The sequence below is a fragment of the Oncorhynchus gorbuscha genome, linkage group LG10 (assembly GCF_021184085.1).
Source record: "Oncorhynchus gorbuscha isolate QuinsamMale2020 ecotype Even-year linkage group LG10, OgorEven_v1.0, whole genome shotgun sequence".
In the NCBI taxonomy this organism is placed as follows: Eukaryota; Metazoa; Chordata; class Actinopteri; order Salmoniformes; family Salmonidae; genus Oncorhynchus; species Oncorhynchus gorbuscha.
This window is the reverse complement of record NC_060182.1, coordinates 90,964,076-90,976,540: the sequence shown is the minus strand read 5'-3', so window position 1 is coordinate 90,976,540 and position 12,465 is coordinate 90,964,076. Positions and strand designations below refer to the sequence as shown.

The 12,465-nt window shown below is 42.6% G+C and overlaps 1 protein-coding gene across 5 annotated transcripts in view; it reads left to right on the top strand.

Annotated features, from left to right (window-relative positions):
- LOC124046732 (neurexin-3a-like) overlaps positions 1 to 12,465 on the top strand; it is a 707,599-nt gene that overhangs the window by 539,392 nt on the left and 155,742 nt on the right. For all 5 annotated transcript variants that reach the window (XM_046367446.1, XM_046367444.1, XM_046367445.1 and 2 more), the window contains one exon: positions 1,352 to 1,533. In XM_046367446.1, coding sequence (XP_046223402.1) covers positions 1,352 to 1,533 — 182 coding nt within the window. The remainder of the gene's footprint in view (positions 1 to 1,351; positions 1,534 to 12,465) is intronic.

Sequence of the window (12,465 nt, the reverse complement as noted above, 5' to 3'; positions counted from 1 at the left end):
CAACTAGAGAGGTAGAGGTAGAGTCATCTGAGTTATAGCGTCACACCACACAGTAACACAACCAGAGAGGTAGAGGTAGAGCCATCTGAGTTATAGCGTCACACCACACAGTAACACAACTAGAGAGGTAGAGGTAGAGTCATCTGGGTTAACCACACACACACACAAAGTGCATATTTCAACATAAGCAAGCTATACTGCACATATGTTCACACAAACACAAGTCATGCCAATAAGATGTCTCTCTCAAAATGACTATTTAACTTCTCCAAAACGACAGTAATGGAGTCTGTCTGTGTGTTTTTCAGAGGAGTACGTCCTGCTGCGATCTTCTCAGCTATAATACATGTGAACTGGAGAATTCATTTGTCAAAATCTGTATAGCTAATCCTTTTTGGAGGGAGTTATATATAGGTCACAGTATTCCCCATGAAGGCTGGGATAAAGCCAATCAGATGCTGAATTACGACTTTTCTGACCCAGGTGAAAACAGCAGTTGTTCAAAAACCTCTTGTGAGACTTGGGACAGGTGAAGCTTCTCTAGACGACTTACTGTAGAAAATTAAAAACAGATTTGTTTTCAAAGTCTACGGCCTACTCGGCCCCCGAAACCTGAGGAGGACATTTGAAGGCAGTGCTAGTGTTTACAGTGTTTTGCTGTATCTTGAGGAGGACATTTGAAGGCAGTGCGAGTGTTTACAGTGTTTTGCTGTATCTTGAGGAGGACATTTGAAGGCTAGTGTGTGTGTGCTTGTGTGTTGTAACAAATAATATCTCTTGAACAAACATTGTGGTAATCGTAATTTTGGTTTCTTTACACAAGCACAGAACAACACAGACAAGGCAAACACACAGAATAGCAACAGAACAACACAGACAAGGCAAACACACAGAATAGCAACAGAACAACACAGACAAGGCAAACACACAGAATAGCAACAGAACAACACAGACAAGGCAAACACACAGAATATCAACAGAACAACACAGACAAGGCAAACACACAGAATAGCAACAGAACAACACAGACAAGGCAAACACACAGAATAGCAACAGAACAACACAGACAAGGCAAACACACAGAATAGCAACAGAACAACACAGACAAGGCAAACACACAGAATAGCAACAGAACAACACAGACAAGGCAAACACACAGAATAGCAACAGAACAACAATAGAACAACAACATAACAAAACACCAATAATCAACACAATATTCCAATTAAATAGTTTGGTGGGCTGCTTAACATTCCCCTACTTTTACTTTGCATTGAACCATATCCATCTGGTGTAAGTCTTTCAGCTCATCTTCTCTCTCTCTCTCCCTCTCTATCCTATTTCTCCTCAGCTGGGACCACCTATATCTTTGGGAAAGGAGGAGGCCTCATCACGTTCAAATGGCCAGCCAACGAGAGGCCCAGCACGCGTACAGACAGGCTGACCGTGGGGTTCAGTACCTCCCTAAAGGACGGCATCCTGGTCCGGATAGACAGCGCTCCAGGTCTTGGAGACTATCTCATGCTCCACATCGTAAGTTACACTATTCTCTTGTTTATATATGTCCCTTTCTTTATCTGTTGTTCTGGATCTCTTTTTTATCTCTCTTATTCTGTCCTCTCTGTCCTCCTTTCTCTCTGTCCTCATTTCACTCGGTCCTCATTTCTCTCTGTCCTCATTTCTCTCTGTCCTCATTTCTCTCGGTCCTCATTTCTCTCGGTCCTCTTTCTCTGTCCTCCTCTTTCTCTGTCCTCCTTTCTCTCTGTCCTCCTTTCTCTCTGTCCTCCTTTCTCTCTGTCCTCATTTCTCTCGGTCCTCATTTCTCTCGGTCCTCTTTCTCTGTCCTCCTCTTTCTCTGTCCTCCTTTCTCTCTGTCCTCCTTTCTCTCTGTCCTCCTTCTCTCTGTCCTCCTTTCTCTCTGTCCTCCTTTCTCTCTGTCCTCCTTTCTCTCTGTCCTCATTTCTCTCGGTCCTCATTTCTCTCGGTCCTCTTTCTCTGTCCTCCTATTTCTCTGTCCTCCTCTCTCTCTGTCCTCCTCTCTCTCTGTCCTCCTTTCTCTCTGTTCTTTTCTCTGTCCTCCTCTCTCTATGTCCTCCTCTCTCTCTGTCCTCCTTTCTCTCTGTCATCCTCTCTCTCGGTCCTCATTTCTCTCGGTCCTCTTTCTCTGTCCTCCTCTTTCTCTGTCCTCCTTTCTCTCTGTCCTCCTTTCTCTCTGTCCTCCTTTCTCTCTGTCCTCATTTCTCTCTGTCCTCATTTCTCTCGGTCCTCTTTCTCTGTCCTCCTCTTTCTCTGTCCTCCTTTCTCTCTGTCCTCCTTTCTCTCTGTCCTCCTTTCTCTCTGTCCTCATTTCACTCGGTCCTCATTTCTCTCTGTCCTCATTTCTCTTGGTCCTCATTTCTCTCAGTCCTCTTTCTCTGTCCTCCTCTTTCTCTGTCCTCCTTTCTCTCTGTCCTCCTTTCTCTCTGTCCTCCTTTCTCTCTGTCCTCATTTCTCTCGGTCCTCATTTCTCTCGGGCCTCTTTCTCTGTCCTCCTCTTTCTCTGTCCTCCTTTCTCTCTGTCCTCCTTTCTCTCTGTCCTCCTTTCTCTCTGTCCTCATTTCTCTCGGTCCTCTTTCTCTGTCCTCCTATTTCTCTGTCCTCCTCTCTCTCTGTCCTCCTCTCTCTATGTCCTCCTCTCTCTCTGTTCTCCTCTCTCTCTGTCCTCCTCTCTCTCTGTCCTCCTCTCTCTCTGTCCTCCTCTCTCGCTGTTCTCCTTTCTATCTGTCCTCCTCTTTACCTGTCCTCCTCTCTCTCTGTCCTCCTCTCTCTCTGTCCTTCTCTTTCTGTCCTCCTTTTTCTCTGTTCTCCTCTCTCTCTGTTCTCCTCTTTCTCTGTCCTCATTTCTCTCTGTCCTCATTTCTCTCTGTCCTCCTTTCTCTCTGTCCTCCTTTCTCTATGTCCTCATTTCTCTCTGTCCTCCTTTCTCTCTGTCCTCATTTCTCTCTGTCCTCATTTCTCTCTGTCCTCATTTCTCTCTGTACTCATTTCTCCTTGTCCTCCTTTCTCTCTGTCCTCATTTCTCTCTGTCCTCATTTCTCTCTGTCCTCATTTCTCTCTGTCCTCATTTCTCTCTGTCCTCATTTCTCTCTGTCCTTCTCTTCCTCTGTTCTGCTCTCTCTCTGTCCTCCTCTCTTTCTGTCCTCTCTCTCTGTTCTCCTCTCTCTCTGTCCTCCTCTCTCTCTCTCTGTCCTCTCTCTCTCTGTCCTCCTCTCTCTCTCTGTACACATCCCTCTCTGTCCTCCTCTCTCTCTCTGTACACATCCCTCTCTGTCCTCCTCTCTCTCTCTGTCCTTTTTTTCTCCCCAATTTCATGGTATCCAATTGTTAGTAGTTACTATCTTTTCTCATCGCTACAACTCCCGTACGGGCTCGGGAGAGACGAAGGTCGAGAGCCATGCGTCTCTCTCTGTCCTCCTCTCACTCTCTCGGTTATCCTCTCTCTCTCTGCCCTCCTCTCTCAAGGAGCCTGAATACTTTCAGAATACTCTGTATATGTATGTGCAACATAGCAAAATGTTAATGTGTGTGTTTGAAGTCATTGCCAAGACGTAAAGATTCTTCCGGGAGAAGGAGGCAGATCTAGCATGATGAGACGGGATCAGCGTTAACAGAAGGAGTGCTACCACTCAGACACGCACGCACACACGCACACACACACACACACACACACACACACACACACACACACACACACACACACACACAAACCCTAACCTTTATTCTAACCCTAACCTTTATTCTAACCCTAACCTTTATTCTAACCCTAACCCTAACCTTTATTCTAACCCTAACCTTTATTCTAACCCTAACCTTTATTCTAACCTTAACCCTAACCTTTATTCTAACCCTAACCCTAACCTTTATTCTAACCCTAACCCTAACCTTTATTCTAACCCTAACCTTTATACTAACCCTAACCCTAACCTCTATTCTAACCCTAACCTTTATTCTAACCCTAACCCTAACCTTTATTCTAACCCTAACCTTTATTCTAACCCTAACCCTAACCTTTATTCTAACCCTAACCTTTATTCTAACCCTAACCTTTATTCTAACCCTAACCTTTATTCTAACCCTAACCCTAACCTTTATTCTAACCTTAAAATGTATTCCAACCCTAACCCTGACCTTTATTCTAACCCTAACCTTTATTCTAACTCTAACCCTAACCTTTATTCTAACCCTAACCCTAACCTTTATTCTAACCCTAACACTAACCTTTATTCTAACCCTAACCTTTATTCTAACCCTAACCCGAACCTTTATTCTAACCCTAAAACAGCATTTTACCTACTGGGAAAAATGTCCCCACTGGCCAGAGTTTTCCTTGTTTTACTGTCCTTGTGAGAACTTCTGGCACCCACAAGGAGAGTTAAACAAAAACACTCACACACAGACACACTCACACATTACACACACACACACACACATGGATGCCTAGTTACATATCTACACACACATGCACACACATTCTCTCTGTTTTATCTCACCCTATGAATAATGAAGCTATGAATTTCCATACTGTCGTCCGTAGAATCCCTGAGAGATTGTATTGTTTTATTCTTTGTAGCTTTTGGCCCTCAGATATGCTCATCAACTGTCAGAATCCATAGTGCTGCCTTTCCGTCTTCCTGCCTTTCCGTCTTCCTGCCGTTCCGTCTTCCTGCCTTTCCGTCTTCCTGCCTTTCTGTCTTCCTGCCTTTCCTTCTTCCTGCCTTTCCATCTTCCTTCTGTTCCGTCTTCCTGCCGTTCCGTCTTCCTGCCGTTCCGTCTTCCTGCCGTTCCGTCTTCCTGCCTTTCCGTCTTCCTGCCGTTCCGTTTTCCTGCCTTTCCGTCTTCCTGCCTTTCCGTCTTCCTGCCGTTCTGTCTTCCTGCCGTTCCGTCTTCCTGCCGTTCCGTCTTCCTGCCGTTCCGTTTTCCTGCCTTTCCGTCTTCCTGCCTTTCCGTCTTCCTTCCTTTCTGTCTTCCTGCCTTTCTGTCTTCCTGCCTTTCCATCTTCTTTCCTTTCTGTCTTCCTACCGTTCCGTCTTCCTGCCTTTCTACCATTCTGCCTTTCTACCGTTGTCTTTCTACCGTTCTGCCTTTATGTGGAGTACTACTATGTACTGTATAGTTGGTTTGTCTGTTAGAGAGCTTCCCTAAGGGTATTTAAATCTCTCTCTATCTCTCCAGTATATAGATATGTTCAATTTCAAGTCAAGGGCTTTATTGGCATGGGAAATATGCCAGAGCAAGTGATAATAAACAAAAGTGAAATAAACAACTAAAAAATTACCAGTAAACACTCCAAAGGAATAATGACATTTCCAACGTTATATTATGTGCAAATAGTTAAGGACAACAAGGAAAATAAATACTGTTAAATAAAGGTTGTATTTACTATGTGTTGGTGCTCCACTGGTTTCCCTTTTCTTGTTGCAACAGGTCACACATCTTGCTGCTGTGACGGCACACTGTGGTTTTCCACCCAATAGATAGGGGAGTTTATCAAGATTGGATTCTTTTTGAAATTCCTTGTGTGTCTGTGTAATCTGAGGGAAATATGTGTATCTTATATGGTCATACATTTGGCAGGAGGTTAGGAAGTGCAGCTCAGTTTCCACCTCATTTTGTGGGCAGTGTGCACATAGCCCGTCTTCTCTTGAGAGCCAGGTCTGCCTACGGCGGCTTTTCTCAATAGTTAGGATATGCTCACTGAGTCTGTACATAGTCAAAGCTTTCCTTCATTTTGGGTCAGTCACAGTGGTCAGGTATTCTGCCAGAGAGATCAACCTGAGGCACAGTTTAGGGCCAAATAGAATTCCAGTTTGCTCTGTTCTTTTGTAAATTCTTTCCGATATGTCAAGTAATTATCTTTTTGTTTTCTCATGATTTGGATGGGTCTAATCTTGTTGCTGTCCTGGGGTTCTGTGGGGTCTGTTTGTGTTTGTGAACAGAGCCCCAGGTCCAGCTTGCTTAGGGGACTCTTCTCCAGGTTAATCTCTCTGTAGGTGATGGCTTTGTATTGGAAGGACTGTGAATCACTTCCTTTTAGGAGGTTGTAGAATTTATAGGCTTTTTTCTGGATTTTGATAATCAGCAGGTATCGGCTTAATTCTTTGTGCATGCATTATTTGGTGTTTTACATTGTACACTTAGGATATTTTTGAAGAATTCTGCATACAGATTCTCAATATGCTGTCTCATTTTTTGAATTATTGGTTGGTGAGCGGACAACAGACCTCACAACCATAAAGGGAAATGGGTTCTATAGCTGATTCAAGTATTTTCAGCCAGATCCTAATTGGTATGTCAAATTTATGTTCCTTTTGATGGCATAGAATGCCCTTCTTGCCTTGTCTCTCAGATCTTTCACAGCTTTGTGGAAGTTACCCATGGCGCTGATTTTTAACCCGAAGTATGTATAATGTTTTGTGATCTCTAGGGCAACAGTGTCTAAATGGAATTTGTATTTGTGGTCCTGGCAACTGGACCTTTCTTAGAACACAATTATTTTTGTCTGAATGAGATGTACTGTCATGGCCCAGGTCTGACAGAATCTGAGCAGAAGATCTAGGTGCTGCTGTAGATTCTGCTTGGTAGGGGACAGAAGCACCAGATAGTCAACAAACAGTTGACATTTGACTTCAGATTCTAGCAGGGTGAGGCCGGGTTCTGCAGACAGTTCTAGTGCTCTCGAAAATGTGTTGATATATATGTTGAAGAGGGTGGGGCTTAAGCTGCATCCATGTCTCACTCCACGGCCCTGTGGAAAGAAATGTGTGTGTTTTTTGCCAATTTTAAATGCACACTTTTTGTTTGTGTACTGTGCCTTGCAAAGGTTTTCATATCACTTGGCATTTTTCCAATTTTGTTGCATTTCAATCTGTAATTTAAATGTATTTTTATGTCATGAACATACACAAAATTGTCCAAATTGGTGAAGTGAAATGAAGAAAATCCAAGGGCGCCAGAAGGGAGGGCTGCCGTCTTGTCGGCTCTTAACCAACCTACTATTTTGTTTGTTTTTTAGCGTTGTTTGTAACTTGTTTTTTACATAATGTTGCTGCTGCCATCTCTTTTGACTAAAAATACCTTCTGGACATCAGAACTGGGATTACTCACCTCAGGTTGGATGAGGAGTTCTTCTTCAATGAGTCCGACATGAGGGATATATTACGGACACCCGACCAGGCCCAGATCCCGGTGATTCGCTGGGTAAGGAAACGTAGGTTTCACGGATAGAGATCAGGATGCCTTATGAGGATCAGGTGACAAGTGGCTAATCTGCCCTTGCCTTCTGTTCTGCTAGCTATCATTCAATCCCTGGAAAATAAATGGTATGAAATCAAATCAAATCAAATCAAATTTATTTATATAGCCCTTCTTACATAAGCTGATATATCAAAGTGCTGTAAAGAAACCCAGCCTAAAACCCCAAAAGCTAGCAGGTGTAGAAGCACGGTGGCTAGGAAAACTCCCAAGAAAGGCCAAAACCTAGGAAGAAACCTAGAGAGGAACCAGGCTAAGAGTGGCGGCCAGTCCTCTTCTGGCTGTGCCGGGTGGAGATTATAACAGAACATGGTCAAGATGTTCAAATGTTCATAAATGTCCAGCATGGTCAAATAATAATAATCACAGTGGATGTCGAGGGTGCAACAAGTCAGTAAACGTCAGTTGGCTTTTCATAGCCGATCATTGAGAGTATCTCTATCGCTCCTGCTGTCTAAAGAGAGTTGAAAACAGCAGGTCTGGCACAGGTAGCAATTCCGGTGAATAAGTCAGGCAGAACAGGCAGGTCAGGCAGAACAGGCAGGTAGCACGTCCGGTAACCGCAGGCAGAACAGTTGAAACTGGAGCAGCAGCACAGCCAGGTGGAATGGGGACAGCAAGGAGTCATCATGCCATGTAGTCCTGAGACATGGTCCTAGGGCTCAGGTCCTCCGAGAGAGAGAAAGAAAGAAAGAAAGAGAGACAGAGAGAATTAGAGAGAGCATACTTAAATTCACACATGACACCGGATAAGACAGGAGAAAACCCCCAGATATAACAGACTTGACACTAGTCCCCCGACACATACTGTAAACTACTGCAGCATAAATACTGGAGGCTGAGACAGGAGGGGTCAGGAGACACTGTGGCCCCATCCGAAATGGAAGTACGTACAGTGCCTTACAAAGTATTCATCCCCAGTGGTGTTTTTCCTATTTTGATGCATTACAACCTGTTTATTTAAATTGATTTTATTTGCATTTCATGTAATGGACATACACAAAATAGTCCAAATTGGTGAAAAAATAGATATTTTCTTTTAGAAATGTAAAAAAAAAAAAAGTTATGTAACGGCGTTCGTCTGTTGAATGAAGAGAGTCGGACCGAAATGCAGCGTGTAGGTTACTCATGACTTTAATGAAAGAATCGCGGTACATGAAATAACTGAAACTAAATACAAAAAAACAACAGAACGGAACATGAAACTAATTACAGCCTATCTGGTGACTACAACACAGAGACAGGAACAAACACCCACAAAATACAAAGCGAACTCAGGCTACCTAAATACGGTTCCCAATCCGAGACAACGAGAATCACCTGACTCCAATTGAGAACCGCCTCAGGCAGCCAAGCCTAACAACACCCCTAATCAGCCGCGATCCCAAATAATACAAACCCCAATACGAATACAACATATAAACCCATGTCACACCCTGGCCTTCCCAAACGTATATCAAAACCACAAAATACAATGACCAAGGCGTGACAAGTTATTAAAACATTTTTTTTTAAATACATAAAAGTGGTGCATGCATTTGCTATGAAGCCCGTAAGTAAGATTTGGTGCAACCAATTACCTTCAGAAGTCAAACAATTAGTTAAATAAAATCCACCTGGGTGCAATCTAAGTGTCACATGATCTGTCACATGATCTCAGTATATATACAGATCTCAGTATATATCCAGAGTCTACAACACCACGAAGCAAGGGACACCACCAAGCAAGCGGCACCATGAAGACCACGGAGCTCTCCAAACAGGTCAGGGACAAAGTTGTGGAGAAGTACCGATCAGGGTCGGCTTATAAAATGTTTTCAAAACTTTGAACATTCCACGGAGCACCATTACATCCATTAGTAAACAAATATATACAATATGGCACCACAACAAACCTGCCAAGAGAGGGCCGCCCACCAAAACTCACGGACCAGGCAAGGAGGGCATTAATCAGAGAGGCAACAAAGAGACCAAAGATAACCCTGAAGGAGCTGCAAAGCTCCACAGTGGTGATTGGAGGAGCTGTCCATAGGACCACTTTAAGCTGTACACTCCACAGAGCTGAGCTCTATGGAAGAGTGGCCAGATTTAAAAAGCAAACACATTTTGGTGTTAACCAAAAGGCTTGTGGGAGACTCCCCAAACATATGGAAGAAGGTACTCTTTTCAGATGAGGCTAAAATGTAGCTTTATGTCCATCAAGGAAAATGCTGTCTGTCGCAAACCCAACACCTCAAGAACACCATCCCCACAGTGAAGCATGGTGGTGGCAGCATCATGCTGTATGGGATGTTTTTCATTGGCAGGGACTGGGAAACTGGTCAGAATTGAAGGAATGATGGATGGTGCTAAATACAAGAAAATGATTGAGGGAAACCTGTTTCAGTCTTTCTGAGATTTGAGACTGGGATGGAGGTTCACTTTCCAGCAAGAGAATGACCTGAAGTATACTACTAAAGCAACACTCGGGTGGTTGAACCTCACCAGGATGTCCCACCTGGCCAACATCCAGTGAAATTGCAGAACGCCAAATTCAAATACAGAAATACTCATTCTAAAAAACTTGAAAACATACAAGTATTTTACATATGTTTAAAGATTAACTTCTTGTGAATCCAACCACGGTGTCAGATTTCAAAAATGCTTTACGGTGAAAGCATACCTTAAGATTATTTGTGAACATCGCCCAGCAGACAAATCATTACAAACCGTAACCAGCCAAGTAGAAGAGTTACACAAGTCAGAAATATAGATAAAATGAATAACTTACCTTTGATGATCGTCATATGGTTGCACTCAGAAGACATTCATTTACTCAATAAATGTTTGTTTTGCTCGATAAAGTCTCTCTTTATATCCAAAAACCTCTGTTTTGATCACGTGTTTTCTTCAGTAATCCACAGGCTCAAACACAGTCACAACAGGCAGACAAAAAAATCCAAATTGTATCCGTAAAGTTCATAGAAACATCTCAAACGATGTTTATATTCAATCCTCAGGTTATTTTTAGCCTAAATAATTTATAATATTTCAACCAGACAATAACGTCATCAATATAAGGGGGAAACAAGAAAGGCACTCTCTCGGTTGCGCGCATGAAAACGCTCTGTGACACTGCAGGGTCCACTCATTCAGACTGCTCTTACTCCCTCATTGTTCAGAATACAAGCCTGAAACCATTTCTAAAGACTGCTGAAATATAGTGGAAGGCATAGGAACTGCAATTTGAGTCCTAAGTCAATGGACACTGTAATGGCATTGAATAGAAAAATCCTATTTCCTGAATGCATTTTCTCAGATTTTCGCCTGCCAAATCAGTGATGTTATACTCACAAACACTATTCTAACAGTTTTGGAAACTTTAGATTGTTTTCTATCCAAATGTACCAATTATATGCATATCCTATCTTCTGGGCCTGTGTAGCAGGCAGTTTAATCTTGGCACGCTCTTCATCCAAAATTCTGAATACTGCCCCCTACCCTAGAGAAGTTAAGGGGAAACATTGAAATGTCTTGGAATTGTTATGCAGGTGAATGAGGACCCAAAAGCGACTTGGCGAAAACAGAGTTTTTAATCCAGTAAGAAACTTTACAAAACAAAAAGCATAATACTACTCGTAAAGACGAGAACAGACTGGAGACTTGATCAAGAACTGCAGGTTGCCTCGGGAAGGCACTTGAACCTAGCAGACTCAGACACCTGCTCACCACGCAGCATCTGAGGGAAACACGACACGACAGGGCAAAACATAGACACAGCACGGTGAATTATAGATGAGGATCCGACAGGGCAGGTACGGAAAACAAGGAGAGAAATAGGGACTCTAATCAGGGAAAAGGATCGGGAACAGGTGTGGGAAGACTAAATGATGATTAGGGGAATAGGAACAGCTGGGAGCAGGAACGGAACGATAGAGAGAAGAGAGAGCGAGAGAGTGAGAGAGGGAGGGGGGAGAGAGAGGGATAAAAAGAGGGAAAGAACCTAATAAGACCAGCAGAGGGAAACGAAGAAGGGGAAGCACAGGGACAAGACATGATAATTAATGACAAAACATGACAGGAATGGCCTAGTCAAAGCCCAGACCAAAGTCCAATACAATTGAGAATCTGTGGTAAGATTGCTGTACACCCATCCAACCTGAAGGAGCTGGAGCAGCTTTGCCATGAAAAATGGGCAATAATCCCAGTGGCTAGATGTGCCTAGTTTATAGAGACATACCTCAAGAGACTTGCAGCTGTAATTGGTGAAAAGCGTGGCTCTACAGAGTTTTGACCTTGGGGGATGAATGGTTATGGACGCTCAAGTTTAAAAAAAAACGTATTTCTTGTTTGTTTCACAATAAAAAATATTTTGCATTTTCAAAGTCATAGGCATGTTGTGTAAATCAAATTATACAAAAATCTATTTTAATTCCAGGTTGTCAGGTAACAAAATAGGAAAATGCCAAGGGGGTGAATACTGTCGCAAGCCAATACTGTACATTGATTTTATAATATCGTATGCTTTTCCCCCAAAATCACTTTCCATCAATTTGCATAAAAGATCCTCGTGCCAAATTGAGTCAAATGCTTTTTCGAAATCAACAAAGTATGAGGAAACTTTGCCTTTGTTTTGGTTTTGTTTGTTTCTCAATTAGGGTGTGCAGGATGAATATGTGGTCTGTCGTATGATAATTTATTATTAAGCCAATTTGACATTTGATCAGTACAATCACTGAGGAAATGTACGAGTCTGCTGTTAATGATAATTCCGAAGATTTTCCTGAAGTTGCTGTTGACTCGTATCCCATGTCATTAAGGGTCAAATTTGTCTCCACTGTTGTGCATTGGGGTGATCAGTCCTTGGTTCCCAATATTGGGGAACATGCCAGAGCTAAAGATGCTATTTAAAGAGTTTTACTATTTTAATTTGTGTTCTGTATATTTTATCATTTCATTTAGGATACCATCAACACCACAGGCCTTTTTTGCGTTGGAGGATTTGTATTTTGTTCTGTAGTTCATTCAATGTAATTGGAGAATCCAGTGGGTTCTCGTAGTCTTTAGTAGTTGATTCTAAGATTTGTATTCGATCATGTACAGTACCAGTAAAACGTTTGTACACACCGACTCATTCAAGGGTGTTTCTTTATATTCACAATGAAAAAAAAAACATTTTTTTTCTACATTGTAGAA